We start from the raw sequence: 18,617 nt of genomic DNA on the forward strand, positions 1-18,617 counted from the left end.
CATTCCTCTAACCTCTTCCTGTTATTCTTCAGTAGACCGAAGTTTAAAGAAGCATTATTTAGAATGATCACAGATTGCCCACTCCCTCAAAAAGGTTAATGTGACAAATTCTCCACATGCTCAAAAAAGACAGCAGACATGATCTCTTTTAAAAAAAAAAAAAAAAGGTTCAAAACAGATTAAGAGATGGAAAATAAGATTGGTGGAGTTTAAAGGCCTTATACTAGAAACCACAAAACATAAAACAGCACAGAGAAAATAGGCTGGAGGAAATAAAAAATGGAAAAGAGAAATATATAGAATAAAGAAATACTCTGATGGTTTAAGAAGAATTGGCCGGGCGCGGTGGCTCACCCTGTAATCCTAGCACTTTGGGAGGCTGAGGCAGGTGGATCACGAGGTCAGGAGATCGAGACCATCCAGGCTAACACAGTGAAACCCGTCTCTACTAAAAATACAAAAAAATTAGCTGGGCGTGCTGGCAGGCAGAGCTACTAGGGAGGCTGAGGCAGGAGAATGGTGTGAATCCGGGAGGCGGAGCTTGCAGTGAGCCGAGATCGTGCCATTGCACTCCAGCCTGGGCAACAGAGTGAGACTCCATCTCAAAAAGAAAAAAGAATTAAATGGGGTCAGGATGGTCTCAGATCTTATAACAAGAAGGCAATGAAGCAAAAGGCTCCAAAGGTTTGAGAAAAAGTGTGCCAGAAATTTTATACTTTGCCAAAGTTGTCTTAAAATACAAGGCTACAGATGTTCTCAAGTTTGTAAGAACTTAAAAGTACAAATCATGAGCCTTTGGGAAAAAACTGCCCAATAATGAAATTAAACTAAAGAAGAAATGAATCAAATTAAGGACTTAGGAACAAAGAATCAGTAAAAGGAGTGTTAGTAAACACTTCAGAAACTTTAAAAATAATGGGCAATGATTATAAAGTCAAAAATATGAACACTGTCTACATAGAAATAAGTAGAGTGTGCTGGTTTCATCATCTTTCATAGCAGGGATCACGTACAGTCTAATTAAAACAAACATGAAGCTAGAAAAAAATAGCCTCTTTATTTTCCGTAATTGTCCTTAATTTTAGGAGAAATCTTACAAAAGACTAGATTCTTTTGTGGGAAAAAAGTATTTAAATTGAGCATTTTTTCAGTTTCACACTTGTTTTCCTTTTGTTAATGTGCTATATTTGTTAAATATAGCATATGAGCCCACTTTTGTAAAACTATTTGTATCTATGTGCCTGTATGATTAACAGAGATGGTTGGAATGAATGAAGTTCACCAGATAGTACTTCTTTCTGGCTGATGAACTTTTGAGTGATTGATTAAACTTCTTTGTACTTTTATATAATGCTTATTTTCTTTTTACAATAAACATGTTAATTTCTACAAGGAAGAAATGAGTTGTTGGGAGTTAAAAGCTTTTTTATAAGCATACCAACACATTTTACGTATTGTTTGCTGGAACTACAAATTAATAACCACTTTTATGAAGGTCAATTTGGCAATATGTAGCAGGAACCTTAGAACTTTTGATCCTTTTACCCAGTAATCCCACTTACGGGAATTCACCCTAATAGAATAATTACATGTACACACAAATAGCTTTATCCCATCATCATTTTACACATTATATATATAATATGTATATATAAGAATAACTGGAAACAGCAAAAATATCCATCTGTAGGGGATATAAATAAATATACAGTACATATTTATATTTTTAATAATCCTAATGTCAAGGGAAAATACTAATCTCCATGTTATTAAACAGAACATTTCAAAACAATTTGGTCTTAAATGTGTGTGTTCTCCCTGTATAAGATTGATAATTTTCTACTTAACTGCTCTACAATGAACCTGAACTCATAATCTACTTTGCAAACTTAAAATCTGAGTTTCTACTGTATCAATTTTAAACTATATATGTTTTCCAACAGAACAGTTTTGCCAATTATTGAACACTGGCAGTTACTGAAGGAGGGGCAAATGAGATGCTGAAAACTAGTATCTATAACACTATCATATAAGTAAAACCTAGGCTATTGGTTACTAGGTTGCCAGTTAATAGGTTTTGCCAAGTGGTATTATACTGCCTTCCTTAAGGAAGAAAGGTTGAGGGGTTGGGGCATTCTGTTATTGGAAGTTGTTTTATTTTTAATGAATATTGTTTTTTATTTTTTTATTTTTATTTTTGCACACAAAACAATAAACATTTTCTAAAAGTACATACAAACAAAAAGATGCATATCAAACATATTAGGAAGGTTGCCCATGGGAAGACGTGGAATAGAAATGGGGGGTGGGAATTAATTAAAGAAAATAAATGAGAGAGGGACTTTGTATGGATCAATGATAATAACTCAATCCTCTATTTGACAAAGAAGAAGGAGAAGGAAGAGGAAGAAAAAGAAAGTGGGATAAAGGATCAGAAAGGGAGGAAAATAGAAAAAATTAGAGTATGACTCCAGGGTAGACCTGTTTTGTTGTCGCTTGGTTGGTTGGTTGGTTTGTCAGTTGTATTTTTCATATGTTTCGCCATGTTGGCCAGGCTGGTCTCGAACTCCTAGCCTCAAGTGATCAACCCGCCTCGGCCTCCCAGAGTACTGGGACTACAGGCGTGAGCCACCACGTCTAGCCCCCACATTGCTTCTGGCCTCTGTGGTAGACCTCCCAGACGGGGCGGCCGGGCAGAGGCGCTCCTCACTTCTTCCCAGACAGGGCGGCCGAGCAGAGGCGCTCCTCACTTCTTCCCAGACGGGGCGGCTGGGCAGAGGCGCTCCTCACATCCCACACGATGGGCGGCCAGGCAGAGACGTTCCTCACTTCCTAGACGGGGTGGCGGCTGGGCAGAGGCGCTCCTCACCTCCCAGACGGGGCGGCCGGGCAGAGGAGCTCCTCATAACCCAGACGATGGGCGGCCAGGCAGAGATGCTCCTCACCTCCCAGACGGGGTAGCGGCCAGGCAGAGACGCTCCCCACCTCCCAGACGGGGCGGCGGCCGGGCAGAGGCTGCAATCCCAGCACCCTGGGAGGCCAAGGCAGGCGGCTGGGAGGCGGAGGCTGCAGCGAGCCAAGACCACGCCACCGCACTGCAGCCCGGGCAACACCGAGCACCGAGTGAGCGAGCCTCCGTCTGCAGTCCCAGCACCTCTAGAGGCCGAGGCGGGCAGACCACCGGAGGTCAGGAGCTGGAGACCAGCCTGGCGGACATGGCGAAACCGCACCTCCAGCCAAAGGAGAAAAACCAGGGAGGGGTGGTGGCGCACGCCGGCAATCCCAGGCAGCCCGCAGGCCAGGGCAGGAGAATCACGGGAGCCGGACGCAGGGAGTCTGCAGCGAGCGGAGTGTACTCCAGCCAGGGCCACAGAGGGAAGAAAAGAAAAAAGAAGAAAGAAAGGGAAGAAAGGGAGGGAGGGAAAAGGGAAGGAAGGAAGGGAGGGAGGGAGGGAGGGAGGGAGGGATATTTCGAATACAATCCTCCCCTTGGTATCTGGTGGGGGATTGGTTCCAGGACTTCCCGCAGATATACCAAAATCCAAGGATGCTCAGGTCCCTGATATAAAATAGTGTAGTCTTTGCATATAACCTATGCACATCCTCCTTTATATTTTAAATCATTTCTAGATTATATATAATGCCTCATACAATGTAAATTCTGTGGGAAAAGTTGTTATACTGTATTGTTTAGGGAATAATAACAAACTGTACAAGTTCAGTACAGACACAATTTTTTTTAATATCTGCAATCCGTGGTTGGTTGAATCCATAGATGCAAAACCCATGGATATGGAGGGGCTACTGTATGTACAGAAGTAAAGAGAATAATAAACACCCCTGTATACATCATTACCTGTTCTCCAAGATGTGGAAGGACATGAAGTATTGAATGTTAATTTAAATCTTGAATGCTCCAGGTCATTTTAACATAAATGCATAGTTGGGTTGGGTATCTTGTTAATAAATGATTTAAGTCCACCACTTGATAGGACTCTGAAGGATGCTGACGCTTTAATAAGAAAAAATGGTAAATATACCTGACTTTAACTCAGGGCTGTAAATACAGCATGAATACCCTCAACCTCCTGCAATAGGTTTCAGATATCTTCCATGTTGCAAAATATGGCAAGGGCCCAAGCAGTCTCCTATTTAAGTAATGTGTATCAGAGGAAGCACAGCAAAGATAACCCACTGTCCTTACATTTTTGTCTACTTACTCTGCACATTTCCAAATAGATATATAGCATCATTTAGCCTAAAATCCCAGGCAACTGGACAGACTAATTAAGGGGTTAGAGAAAATTGCCTCACCTCACTGCTAAAACAGCTAAAACATTATGCCACTAACAACTCGAGTCTGAATTCCAATACCCAATAATAATTAATTCCAAGTATTACTGGTAAATATACTTGGAATTAATTATCATCTTGGCAAGTGTGCTTTCCAGGTGGAAGTATAGGACTCAAAATGAATAGAGTCTGGGCTGGGTGCGGTGGCTCAACACCTGTAATCCCAGCACTTTGGGAGGCCAAGGCAGGTGGATCACCTGAGGTCAGGAATTCGAGACCAGCCTGACCAACGTGGTGAAACCCCGCCTCTACTAAAAATACAAAAATTAGCCAAGTGTGGTGGCGCGTGCCTGTAATCCCAGCTACTTGGGAGGCTGAGGGAGGAGAATCGCTCAAATCCAGAAGGCAGAGGTTGCAGTGAGCCGAGATCATACTACAGCACTGCAGCCTGGGTGACAGATATAGACTCTATCTCAAAAAAAAAAAAAAAAAGTTATCTTCCTTCCACTCTAATTGCCAATATTAGTCTCAGTGTTTTAAAACTCTCTTTCCAAATACTTTTCAGTTCAGACTCCAGCATGTAAGTTTGCTTTTTGGAATTTACTGCTTTGCATTTCAGTTTTTATTTTCAAAGATAAAATGGAAATGGCTTCTGCTTCTATCAACCTCATATGGGTGTTGTGAACATCCAACCAAATAAAGGACATGAAATGATACTTGAATCTCTAAAACTAAAATCTGTGATTTAGAATGCTCTATTCACTGAAATTAAAAGAAATCTCGTTACATAATATTTCCATCATCTATACAACAGATTAACCAAATTTAACTCTTGTCAAAAAGATTTATTAACTTAAAATAGAAGTACTTCAAATACAGACAAAATCAACTTTCTGTTCAAGTTTGAATGTTCAATATACAAGTATGGAAAAGAAAAAAAATCTGAATCTTCATGTTGTAATTTTATTTTATTTTTTTACCTTTTAAAAAGTTTTTGGCACTACAAGGTTCTGTAAAGAATAGAAGTGACAATTTAAAACACATGAAATTCTTTCCTAACTTTTAAGAACAATATATAAAGTCTGAAGCAACCAAAGTATGAATACAGCTAATAGAAAATAAAGAATGTAATTTTTTAAATTCTCTCTTTATACAATTCATCAAGGTTAAACAAAACATAAAATTCCCTTAAAAATAGGGTAATAAAATAGATGAAATTTGTATCACTCAATTTGGTGATACTAGTAAAAACTATAGTTCATATTTATATACAAATAATACAGTCTGTAAAAACAGTCTTAGAATTTAAATAAGCTATCTAAACGTGTTAAAATTTTAAATCAGGACCTGATTTGTTTTGCTTTCCATTAAATGTCACTTTTTCTGCTGAATGTAACTGACATTGAGGTACGGATACCCTTGAGACAGCAGGATTGGCTGGTTGCTGTGCATCGGTAGACCAGCTGAAAGAAAATGGACTCGCATTACTCCGACACGTTTCCTCTTGGTGGGTGGGGACAACGCTCTCTACACCGACGGGTGGCACATCTGTCTGTTGGATACAACACAGACAGGAAACTGAAAGGCTTGTGCCTGTTTATCTGACAACACCTTAGAATTAACTTGTAGTTAGCTTTCTTTTTTTCTATTTATATAATAGGAGGAGATAAAGCATGCTGCAAAACATCTGAGAGGGTGGGGAGAAAAAGGAAGAAGGGAAGGAAATACCTGTTTGTGAAAAAAGGAGAGGACACGAAAGATGGAGAGGAGGAATCAAAGGGAAAAAACTCACTAGAGAAGAGTTGCAGACTCTCCCCTCCTAAAAGGGCTTATGACTAATAATAACTTCCTTCAGCCCCAGTTCTTTGCTCAAGAGAAGAGCTCAACCACAGTCAAGGCTCTGCCACTCTATAATACAGGGATGCCCCAGTAGTATATGGGTGGTTTAAGAAGGCTTAAATATAACAAGCTTGAGACCATACCAGGCACCTCCCCTTTATCATTTCATTCAATCAGCATTTCCTGAGTGCCTGTTTTAACTTCTTGAACTCCTAGTTTAACTATATGGACTGACCCAAGTGTTCTGAACTAGGCTAACAAGGAGCTGAAGGCCAGACTCAGACAATGCCTGTAAGAACAAATACCTGAGGCAAGTAGGTTAGATAAAATGCTCCAAGTTTCTAGGAATTCTTTGTTTGTAATATTCATTACCCAGTCAAAGCCATTATTAGTACTACAATAGCACCAGCAGAACATAATAAATTTTAATGTCATTCAAGTCCTGCGTTTACTAAACAAATCTGATTATGTCTTCATTCCACTAAAAACCTTTCATTGGATCCCCAATGCTCAGTAAACCAAGTCCAAACTCATAATATGGTCTAAGCCTACCCTCTCTAGCCTTATCACCATCTTTCCCATATACCTCCGTCCTCTAGCCCAAATATTTTCTCCTCTTCTTCATTATGCCAGGGAAAACTCAGTGACTGCATATATTAATCCCTCAGCTAAGCATACTCCTCCTCCTCTCTCATCTCTAGGCAAAAAAAAAAAAAAAAAGAATTCCTGCGTCTCTTTCAAGATCTAGCTCAACTGTCAAAATCTTGTGATGTAATAATCTCTTACATCCACATCCTGTTTGGATTTGCTAGGGCAATGTTAACTGATTCATCTAAACTCCTTTTCTATTTAACATGTCTGGCTTTCCTAATAAAATGTGCATCGAGTAATTGAGATTTTGTTTTACAAGCACCTAGCACCATCTGACACACAGTATAATCTCTCAGTAAATGTTTACTGAATTTATGAATTTTCACTCCCAGATCCTGGCCTTCACTAAGGCTCTCTATCCCAGAATAAACCCCACCCAAGTCTGTTAACTAATTTGTATGCAATGGTACCTTGAGTATAGAAAGGTTTGTTGGGCTGAAATCGGGCATTTCCCTGATGCATGAAGTTTTGATGCAAACCATAAGGCCACGAAGCTGGGACAAGGGGGAAATGGGGACGCGGTGCATGTTCCCAAGGAATTGGAGGAGTCAGTCCTCGAAAGCCTGGCTCTGCATTTCAACAAGAAGGGAAAAAGACATTTAAAAACATTAGTTCATTCATTGAAATAGCCCTTCATTCCACAAAGATATATTCAGTACCTACTATTGGCTAAGAACTATGCTAAATTCAGATAATACTAAACAAATTTTTTTAAAGAATAAAGCATTGGTATTTGCTCAAATTATTCATAAGAGACATACAAGAAGATATATATATATACAACAATATGTAATAATTGCTAGAACAGGCAAAATGTTCTGAAGAGAGGGCTAACCCAGTCTTTGAAGGTTAGAGACAGTCTTCCTAAGATGATTGACTAATTTGAGTTTTAAAAAACAAGGAAAAATTTAGGCAAAATAGGGAGGGGTGGGGGGGCATTTCAGAGAGAAGGAGTATCATGTACAAAAGCCTGAAAGCACGAAAGCACATCAAGTTTGGGGAAATGCTTAACAATCTGCAATATAGGGACAGGAGTGACAGAGGAAGTGGTAAGAGAAAAGGCGGGACAGGTAGGTGGGGATATACATTTCAAAAAACCTTAGTACATCATGCAAAGGAACTTAAGATTTTATCCTAAAGACAATGCCAACTATCCCAGAATCAATTATATCTTGGCCTGGAAGGAGATCCTATTACAAGCTTGAGGCATTGTGGCATAATGGTTGAGAACTTGGGCTTTGAGGCCAAACAGGTCTAAGCTCAAATCTCATTTCCTAAAACTACTAAGGTTCCATTTTGAACCTCAGATTGTTATGGGGTTTAAATTGGATAACCAAAAGAAAGTAGCTTGCACAAGAGCTAGCATATAGGTAGGTACTCAAAAAATGTAAGTCCTATTCTTTTTATGGCTAACTATCCCCCTAAATCTTTCTATTTCCCTTTAAAATGTATCTTTAAGTACACTTTTCGAAGTGCAGTACCCAGTTGATATTCTGGATCATTTCTGGTGGCTTTTCTCATTCAGAGTCAAAATGTGCTAGGGAATAAAAGGGAATAACTGCCCTTATTCACTAAACTTCCCAGCAAGAACTCAAATTAAGTACGGGATAGGCAAGAGTAGACAGCGAAAAAACTAAAGCCTGTGTGAACTGCATTCTTAGAAGCTGAATCTTCTCAGGAGGTAAGCAAACCAGCTAGTTCACTGTGAATTCATAAAAGCCAAGTTACAACTAAGGGCTGAAGCTGAAGGGCTCAGGGTTTACAAAAATAAGTGAAACCGGTATATCCAGAATTAGGTCATAACCAAATGAGAAATGATGTTTTAACATAAAAAGGTATTTTTAAAAGATATATTCCAATCCCCTTTGCCTGTTTTTCATAACCCAAAATTTCCATAAAACGAGTAATACAATCTCATTAAAGATAACTTGAAAAATGGGGGAAAAAAACTCATATAATAATCTTCTCTGATACAACTATGATTATTATTTTAATATATTTCCATTCAGTCCTTCCACTTTCAACACAGTGTAACTGTAGCTTTAATATCAATTATGAATTGGGTATCTATACAATGAATAATATTAAGTATAATTTATTAGATAATAATACTATATAACAGGAATAATGTATCTAACATGGCAGGCTACTAAAGAGAAAACTAAACTCGCTACTAGAGGGAAAATGACAACAATTTTTTGCCTCTAGAAGTTCAGTCTAATGGGTTATGCAGATGAGTAAACAGACAATTTCAGCACAGTAAGACAAATGTTATGATATGGATATTAAGAAAATAAGGAGGACTTCCTGAAGAAAGTGATCTAAATTTAAAAATGGAGGATGAGTAAGTTAGCCAAGCTTTGAGGCAGCACAGAAGGAGGTAAGAGTGAGCAGCAGAGGTTAACGGAGAGGACATTCCAAGCAGAAGGAACAACTTAGATAACCAGGGGTAAGAGACAGTACAGTATGTTTGTGGGACATTAATTAGTTCACTGTGACTAAAACATTGAGAACAACAAGTGGCAGGGGGATGGAAGACTTGAAATTATAAAAATGGAGCTGATACATCAAAGGGCAAAACACTGGGTCTGTCTTCATGGTTCTTTAACTCAGTGACTATCACAGTACATGTCATGGCATGTACACAATAAACACGTTGAATGATATATGAGAAGGACCATGTATGCCATACATCCTTTGATCTTAGAAATCTAATTAAGTTACCATATTCTGGCATTTTTGCTCAGCAAAATACCTTACTTGCATTGTTCCAAAAGAAGCTGGAGATAGCAAAATAATGGATACTGGCAACAATTATCAATGGCAGCTAAGGCTATTAAGTAAAAATTAATGATGAACTTGATAATGGATAAAACAGGCTGATAAAACCTAACTCACAGATCAATCTTAAGTCACTAAAATAGTTACAACCAGACAGTAAGTTCCTTCTCAAGTGAGGAAACTGGAAATTATATGGGACCCACCAAGCAGCATTCTTACCAACTGAAAGAGCCTGAATCTAATCCAGTCTCTGAATCTAAATCCCAGTTTACAGGAAATACAGAGACAGAGGTACACATTAAATGATGCCACAAAGACATTATCAGCCAACTCCAGAATATGGGAAATTCTACAGTGCCTTATAGTTAATATTGGAAAAAAAATAGAAGCAGCAACTGTTACAAAGGACAGTTAAGAGATATAAAAATCAAACACACAGTTTTAATTTTGATTCAAATAATAATAGGAATACTTTTTTAGGCTGGGCACAGTGGCTCACGCCTGTAAACCCAGCACTTTGGGAGGCCGAGGCAGACGGATCATGAGGTCAAGAGATCGAGACCATCCCGGCCAACATGGTGAATGAAAACCCATCTCTACTAAAAATACAAAAATTAGGGCCAGACGCGGTGGCTCACACCTGTAATCCCTGTACTTTGGGAGGCCAAGGCAGGCGGATCATTTGAGGTCAGAAGTTCAAGACCAGCTTGACCTACATAGTGAAACCCCGTCTCTACTAAAATGCAAAATTTAGCTGGGCGTGGTGGCAAGCGCCTCTAATCCCAGCTACTTGGGAGGCTGAGGCAGGAGAATCGCTTGAACCCAGGAGGTGGAGGTTGCAGTGAGCTGAGATCGTGCCACTGCACTCCAGCCTGGGCAACAGAGCAAGACTCCCTCTAAAAAAAAAAAAAAAAAATCTGGGCATGGTGGTGTGCACCTGTAGTCTCAGCTATTCGGGAGGCTGAGGCAGGAGAATCGCTTGAACTCAGAAGGCGGAGGTTGCAGTGAGCTGAGATCGTGCCACTGCACTCCAGCCTGGCAACAGAGCAAGACTGTCTCAATAAACTATATACTTTTTTAGATAAACAGGAAAAACTGAACAAGTACTAGGTATTAGATGATACTAGGTATGGCAATGATCTCATGATTTTTTTTTAAGTGACACAACTGAAGTTAAAAAGCAAATTTGATCCAATGTGTGAGATTTGATCAGTCAAGTCAAAAATATTTTTAATGGTTAGGAGTGCTAGATAAAAGAATAGCAAATTATTGATAACTGTTAAAGTTGGTTAATGGGGAGGGGGGTTCATTATATACTTTACTGTCTTTTGTGTATGTTTCAAAATTTCCATAATAGCTTTTTTTTTTTTTTTTTTTTTGAGATGGAGTCTCGCTCTGTCGCCCAGGCTGGAGTGCAGTGGCGCGATCTCGGCTCATGGCAAGTTCTGCCTCCCGGGTTCACACCATCCTCCTGCCTCAGCCTCCCAAGTAGCTGGGACTACAGGCACCCGCCACCACGCCCGGCTGATTTTTTGTATTTTTTAAGTAGAAACGGAGTTTCACCGTGTTAGCCAGGATGTGCTTGATCTCCTGACCCTGTGATCTGCCCACCTCGGCCTCCCAAAGTGCTAACAGTTCTTAAGATAAAAATAATTATCACTAAAAAGTTGGGCATAAGTCAGGCACAGTGGTGTGTGCCTGTAGTCCCACAGCTACTCAGGAGGCTAAGGCAGGAGGAGCACTTGAGCCCAGGAGTTCAAGGTTGTAGTGTGCTAGACTGGCCTGTGAATAGCCACTGCACTCCAACCTGGACAACACTTTGAGACTTTGTCTAAGTGTCTAAATATATATATATATATATATATATATATATATATATTTTTTTTTTTTTTTTTTTTTTTTTTTTTTTTTTTTTGAGAGAGTCTCACTCTGTTGCCCAGGCTGGAATGCAATGGCATGATCTCAACTCACTGCAACCTCTCTTTCCCTGGGTTCAAGTGATTCTCCTGCCTCAGCCTCCTGAGTAGCTGGGATTACAGGTGTGCATCACCACACCCAGCTAATTTTTGTATTTTTAATAGAGACAAGAGTTTTGCCATGTTGGCCAGGCTGGTCTTAAACTCCTGGCCTCAAGTGATCTGCCCACCTCAGCCTTCCAAAGTTCTGGGATTACTCGTGTAAGCCACAGTGCCAGCCTGTGTGTGTATGTGTAAGTGTGTATAAACATTTATATGTATGTGTGTGTGTGTATATATATATATATGTATATTTTAAAGCTGGATATAAAACTAGATTTATAGCATGTATCAACTATTTTCTTAAATAGGCAGTTTTTTTTTTTTTTAAATGACTGAATGGTAATACACCAAAATATTCCTTAGTATTTATGTCTAGGAATTGAGATGATAGATGATTTATTTCTCAAATACTCTATAATGAACATGTATTACTTAGCTATCAGAAAAAAAACTATTTTTCTTTTTTAAAGAATTGTTCCTTACTGAGAAAAAATAGTGTCTAGGGCATGCAGCAGCACAGTTTTGAACAAAGAAATTAGTTTAAGTCTTGGACCTACCATTATTATTAATTTTTTTGGTTTCCTTGATCTTGTTTTTGTTTGAGACAGTTCTGCTCTGTCGCCCTGGCTGGAGTGCAATGGCGCAATCTCGGCTCACTGCAACCTCCGCCTCCTGGGTTCAAGCGATCCTCCTGCCTCAGCCTCCCACACAGTTGGGATTACAGGCGTGCACCACCACGCCCAGCTAATTTTTGTATTTTTAGTAGAGATGGGGTTTCACCATGTTGGCCAGGCTGGTCTCGAACTCCAGACTTCAGGTGATCCACCCGCCTCGGCCTCCCAAAGTGCTGGGATTACAGGCGTGAGCCACCATGCCCGGCCAACCTACCATTATTAACCATGACAGTAAGACAGTGAAGTTACTTAACTCTTCAATTTCATCAACTGTATAATAAATAACACACCAAACAGGGTGGCAGTGAAAATTTTTTAAAATACTAAAATAATAGCTAACATTTATGTGTGTTACACCTCATTTAACATTTACAATATCCCTGTGAGTTAGATGGCCTATTTTACAGATGAAACCAATGCATGAAGAGATTAAGTAATTGCCCAAGCTACATAATAAATGGCAGGGCCAGGATTCAAATCCAGGCAGTCTGAATCCAGAGCCCATATTCTTAATCTTTATCTAATCCTGTACCGTCCATCCACAAATACTGCTTTCCTTCTTTTTCCTCACATTGTTTCTACAGACAGATACAAAAGAAGAAAAGACATGCAGATAAAAAAGAAGAAAAGGAAAGGTTACCTGAATTCCCCACTGCACCATTGTTCACCAGGGAATTCGGAGCCACAGTACGGGGCCAGTGTCCATCGTGAGACGTGTTAGGGATTGCCACAGGTCTGGCAGCAGGCTGTGCAAAGATGATGCTGGGATCATTCAGGCCAATACTGCTGGGGGCACTGCCTGGTGCAGAGTGGATCACTGGGCCATGGATGGGCCAGGACGGGGCAGGGATCTGGAGAGGGTGCACTGGCAACAATCCCATATTGTGCATGGGAGAATACTGAGCTGGTGGTGACTGGGGAAAGTTATACAGTGGCATCTGGACCTGATGGGGAGGTTGGGCTCCCTGCTGAGGTGGGCCAAGCTTAGGTTGGGATCCTGGCTGAGATGAAGGCTGAGTAATAGCAGCTGACTGGGAAGAGTTCTGTGGAAATGGCTGAGGCTGAGGAGAATAAGATGGTGATTCAGACTGCAGACAAAAAAAAAAAAATTTTAAATTAATTTATAAACATCTTAATTTTATCAAAGTAGAGATAAAATACAAAACTAAAAACTTTATAAAACAGAACTCTATGATGTATATCATAACAAATAATTAGTTTTTCCCAAGGTACTCAACCCCCCTTTTCAAGTAGGTATTGCCTCACAAATCGTTTTATTGTCCAAAGAAAAGAGAGCCCAGACATGGTTCCCATAGTGCAGAACACATACTTCCTATTGCAAACTCAAAACTTCCATCTAAGTATCTCATAGTCACTTTCCTTCAGTCCCTCAACAAGTATTTATTGTGTCAATTATGTACTAAGTATTGTTCTAGGTAATAAAAATGTAATACCAACATGTATGCCCTCATGGAACTCAACGTTTAAGGGGGATAAGGAGGGGAGCAGATAAAGATTACATAAGCAATCACAATAAGTATAATGAGTACTATGATAAAGAATGTATACTATACAGTTGTCCCTCAGGATATGCAGGGGATTGGTTCCAGGACCCCCACAATCCTCCTGTACTCAAGTCCCACAGTCAGCTCTACAGAATGGATATATACAAAAAGTTGGATCTCTGAATACTTGGGTTTTGCATCCTGGGAATACTGTATTTTCCAACCACAATCTGTTGGAAAAAAATTTATGTGTAAGTAGACCCACGCAGTTCAAACCTGTTTTGCTCAAGGGTCAGCTACATAATGAAATCCCAGTGCTGGAACACCTAAAGCCACTTTGGGAGAAGGAGAGAAGAGAAATCAAGGAAAGCTTCCCAGAAAAAGTGATCTTTTAGCTGAGACTCAGGGTAAACAGAAATCAGTCTGATACAAGAAGGGAGAGATAAGGGGAGAGGAAGAGTGTTCAATATGATTGAAGGTCCGGAGGTATGAAAACACATGGCTTTTCAAAGTAATTGGAATCTGAAAGAAGTTTAATATTACTGGAGTACGTATAATGGCAGGGGAACGGCCGAGGCTGAAGAGCTAAATAGGGGCAAGACAATGAAGTATCTTATAAGCCTTGTAATTTAGACTATATCCTAAGTGCAGCGGTAAACCACTGAAGGGTTTTAAACAGGTAAGGAACATGATCAATCTGAACTTTAGAAAGATTATCCTGGTTTAATAAGAATAAAACAGAATTTTTTTTAAAGGCTGATGAGAGACAGGAACAGTGGCTCAAGACTGTAAACCTAGCACTTTCGGAGGCTGAGGCAGGCAGATCACTTGAGCTCAGGAGTTTGAGACCTGCCTGGGCAACATGTTGAAATTCCATCTTTAGAAGAAATACAAAAATCAGCCAAGTGTGGTGGTGCGTTATCTGTAGTCCCAGCTACTCTGGAGGCTGACATGGGAGAATCACCTAAGCCTAGGAGGACGAGACTGCAGTGAGCCATGATTGTGCCACTGCACTCCAGCCTGGGCAACAGAGCAAGACGCTATCTCAAAAATGAATGAATAAATAAATAAGTAAAAATTAAAAGGCTGTTGAGACTGATTAGGACGTTGCTATAATATAGCAGTCCTGAGATGATAGTAGCCTAGGCTAAGGAAATATAAACAGGGATAGCCGGGCGCGGTGGCTCACGCTTGTAATCCCAGCACTTTGGGAGGCCGAGGTGGGCGGATCACGAGGTCAGGAGATCGAGACCACAATGAAACCCTGTCTCCACTAAAAGAAAAATACAAAAAATTAGCCGGGCGTGGTGGCGGGCGCCTGTAGTCCCAGCTACTCGGAGAGGCTGAGGCAGGAGAATGGCATGAACCCCGGAGGCGGAGCTTGCAGTGAGCCGAGATTGTGCCACTGCACTCTAGCCTGGGCGACAGAGCGAGACTCCGTCTCAAAAAAAAAAAAAAAAAAAAAAAAAAAAAAAAAAAAAAAAACAGGGATAGAGGGAAGCAAATGGCTGTGAGATACTTTTTTTTTTTTTTTTTGAGACAGTCTTGCTGTGTTGCCCGGGCTGGAGTGCAGTGGTGCAAATCTCAGCACATTGCCATCTCTGCCTTCTGGGTTCAAGTGATTCTCCTGCCTCAGTCTCCCAACTAGCTGGGATGACAGGTTCCCTGCCACCACACCCAGCTAATTTTTTGTATTTTTAGCAGAGATGGGGTTTTACCATGTTGATCAGGCTGGTCTCAAACTCCTGACCTTAGGTGATCCACCCACCTCAGCCTCCTGAAGTGCTGGGATTACAGGAGTGAGCCACCACACCTAGCTTTTTTAAAGGCAGAAACAACAGGACTTAGTGACTGAATATAGAGGTTGAAGGAGAAGGAAAAGTTTTGGAAACTAGATAGAAAATGGGATCATTCAATGAGATATAAAACACAGGAGGAAGAGGCAAGTCCTGGGGGTTGGAAGGAAAGATTAACTATATTTTAGACATGTTGAGGTGCTCTGTTAGACATCAGAGTAGCAATGTCCATTAGACAGACTCTTTCCGAAAGCACGGGTGAGAGAAAAGTGAGGACTAGTGGCATAAAATGAAAATTAGGGCAGCATAGAAAAGTGGTTAGAGCATAAGCTTTGCTGACAGAGAGCCTGAGGGTTCACGTTCTGATTCCAAGTGTCTATTGACCTCAGGCAAGAAACTGAAACCTCGGTTTCTTTACCTATAAAATATAATCAGAATTTGCCTCAGGTTTTTGAGAAGATTAACTGAACAATGCATGTGGAACATATAACCACCAAGTTCAAGACAGCAGATACATTTCTGTAGCAAGGGAAGGATGGTAGGAAGCTTTTAAGATAGGAATGGGATCAAAGAAGAATGTACAGGGGTTTCAACTGAGGGTAATTTTTTAATAAAGCTAAAATAACAGTGTTAAAAACTGTTAAAGCCTGGTAGTGATACATAGAGATTTATTTTCTATACTTTTCTGTACTTTTGAAATATTTTATAATCACAAAGAATGAATGCATGTATAGCACACAGTTTACACTCAAAAAATGTTAACTACATTAAATGTGATTATTGTGTTTATGAAAGTATCAAGCACATAATAGGTATTCAAGTGTTTGAGGTGAGGGTGGAAAATTTCCTAAATGTTTTCCAAAGATTCTCCCTAATACTCTTCAAATACTTGAAAGTTTTTTCTACAACACAAATCACATTAGATTTAGCATGTTAAATGGTTAACGGATTTGATGCTAGAGAGACTTCGGTTTGATTTTTATAATCTCTTATTCTCAGTTTCCCAATTGGTAGAATTTGATGATACTAATACCTACCACTTCACATGGCCACTCGAAGGATTAAATTTGCTAAGTGTAAAGCACTGAACATTTTGTCAGATTTAGAGTGTTATTTAGAGTCATTATTAATTAAGAAGTACAAGGTGAATACAGATTTACACAAAGGTTAAGAGCAACTCAGCAAACTTAATATTAAACTTATGAGTCTGGGCTGGGCACAATGGCTCACACCTGTAATCCCAGCACTGTGGGGAGCCAAGGCAGGTGGATCACTTGAGGTCAGGAGTTCAAGACCAGCCTGACCAATATGGTGAAACCCCGTCTATACTAAAAATACAAAAATTAGCTGGGCGTGATAGCATTGCCTGCAGTCCAGCTACTCAGGAGATGGAGACAGAACTGCGTGATCCCAGGGGTGCGGAGGTTGCAGTGAGCCGAGAACGCGCCACTACACTTCAGCCTAGACAATGGAGCAAGACTCCATCTTAAAAAGAAAGAAAAGATAGTAAAATAAACTTATGAGTCTGAATTCTCATTCAATACTGTTTTTTTACAGGGTGTATTTCACTAGGTATCCACAGGTCAAGCTATGAGAAGACAGAAGTTTCATGCAAGCAAAATGCCATGTATATATTGCCCTAACAACACTAAATGCCTAAAACATCTCAATTTTTATGTCTATTTTTATTAATGGTATTGATATTTTTCCACTAAGCGAAGTCTGAAACCTCAAAGTCATTACCTTATTTTTAATCCATCTTATTAGGTAGTTATTGTACAATTTAAGAGTAGGCTCATGTAAATTAAGTAGCTTCTCTGTAGATAGAAACCCAGATCTACATTATTCCAAAAGGAATGCTCATTCCACCTTATGTGCCTAGCAAGGACATATATACAAAGCACTGTGTAATCTGGAAGATCGTATTTGCCAGTCAGAGAAAACACTATCACCCATTAAAGATACCGCTATCATCAGTCAAGAGTAACACATTCACAGGCAGAATACTTACACATTCTGAGGACTGTCTAGTCCTTATGGACTGATCACCCTGTTGCTGAGCTGAACCAGCCACCTGTTGAGCATTTACAAGGTTGCGGACCAGCTGGGCTGCTAAGAGAAGGCATCACAAAGAAAATCAACAGATAAGGAAAGTAGCAGAGAAATGACAATAAATAAACTCCCTTCTTATGTAAAAGAATCTCAAATATCTCTGCAATTTTATAAACTTAGACTTTTAAAACTTAAGTATATTAGCGAAGGACTTGCAGCAACTGAGCTACTTAATTTTAAAAGCTATTTGTCAAACTAGCAGATCAAGAAAAAAAATACACCGATCCTAGAAGCAAGAACAAATGTCATTCTGCTTTTCTAAAGGAGACAACATATTTATTTGAGAAATACTTTCTGGTTGGGTGCAGTGGCTCATATCTGTAATCCTAGTATTCTGGGAGGCTGAGGTGGGAGGATCACTTGAGTCTGGGAGGTCAAAGCTGCACTGAGCTGTGATCATACCACTGCACTGCAGCCTGGGCAACAAGAGTCTATCTCTCTCTCTCTCTCTCTCTCTCACACACACACACACACAAACAAAAACCTTTCTGCAGTAAGAATCTGAGTAACTGGAAATCACTACTTCTAAAATGTTCTCTTATTTTCTTTCAATAAACTCTTACTTGGGTTACTATTTAATTCTCAAAATTCCTTGTGAAATATAACATGAACAGGTATCCTTCTCTCATAGCAGCAGTGGGAAGAAATATAATTTCTCCAATATGTTTCTAGGAAAAAAGTCTCTTGTAAAGAATGTTAGTGACAGAAACAGATGAAGAATCTGACTCAAATCCAAAGAATAGGCTGGCCACGGTGGCTCACGCCTGTAATCCCAGCACTTTGGGAGGCCAAGGCAGGTGGATCGCCTGAGGTCAGGAATTTGAGACCAGCCTGGCCAACACAGTGAAACCATGTCTCTACTAAAGTCCAAAAATTAGCTGGGCATGGTGGCATGCGCCTGTAATCCCAGCTACTCAGGAGGCTGAGGCAGGAGAATCGCTTGAACCC

General features: G+C 40.0%; 1 protein-coding gene across 30 annotated transcripts in view; it reads right to left on the reverse strand.

Annotated features, from left to right (window-relative positions):
- Nucleotides 1-5,117: 5,117 nt before the first annotated feature.
- The window catches only part of TUT4 (terminal uridylyl transferase 4), a 223,386-nt gene continuing 209,886 nt past the window's right edge, over nucleotides 5,118-18,617 (reverse strand). For 16 of the 30 annotated variants that reach the window (XM_063613832.1, XM_063613824.1, XM_063613819.1 and 13 more), the window contains 4 exons: nucleotides 17,569-17,669; nucleotides 12,897-13,344; nucleotides 7,194-7,352; nucleotides 5,118-5,845 (listed from right to left, as the gene is read on the reverse strand). In XM_063613832.1, the coding sequence (XP_063469902.1) occupies nucleotides 5,778-5,845; nucleotides 7,194-7,352; nucleotides 12,897-13,344; nucleotides 17,569-17,669 (776 nt within the window). In that variant the 3' untranslated portion in view covers nucleotides 5,118-5,777. The remainder of the gene's footprint in view (nucleotides 5,846-7,193; nucleotides 7,353-12,896; nucleotides 13,345-17,568; nucleotides 17,670-18,617) is intronic. The other 14 variants (XM_063613815.1, XM_063613818.1, XM_063613816.1 and 11 more) reach the window with 1 other exon arrangement.

This window comes from Symphalangus syndactylus, chromosome 19, assembly GCF_028878055.3.
Source record: "Symphalangus syndactylus isolate Jambi chromosome 19, NHGRI_mSymSyn1-v2.1_pri, whole genome shotgun sequence".
NCBI classification, from domain to species: Eukaryota; Metazoa; Chordata; class Mammalia; order Primates; family Hylobatidae; genus Symphalangus; species Symphalangus syndactylus.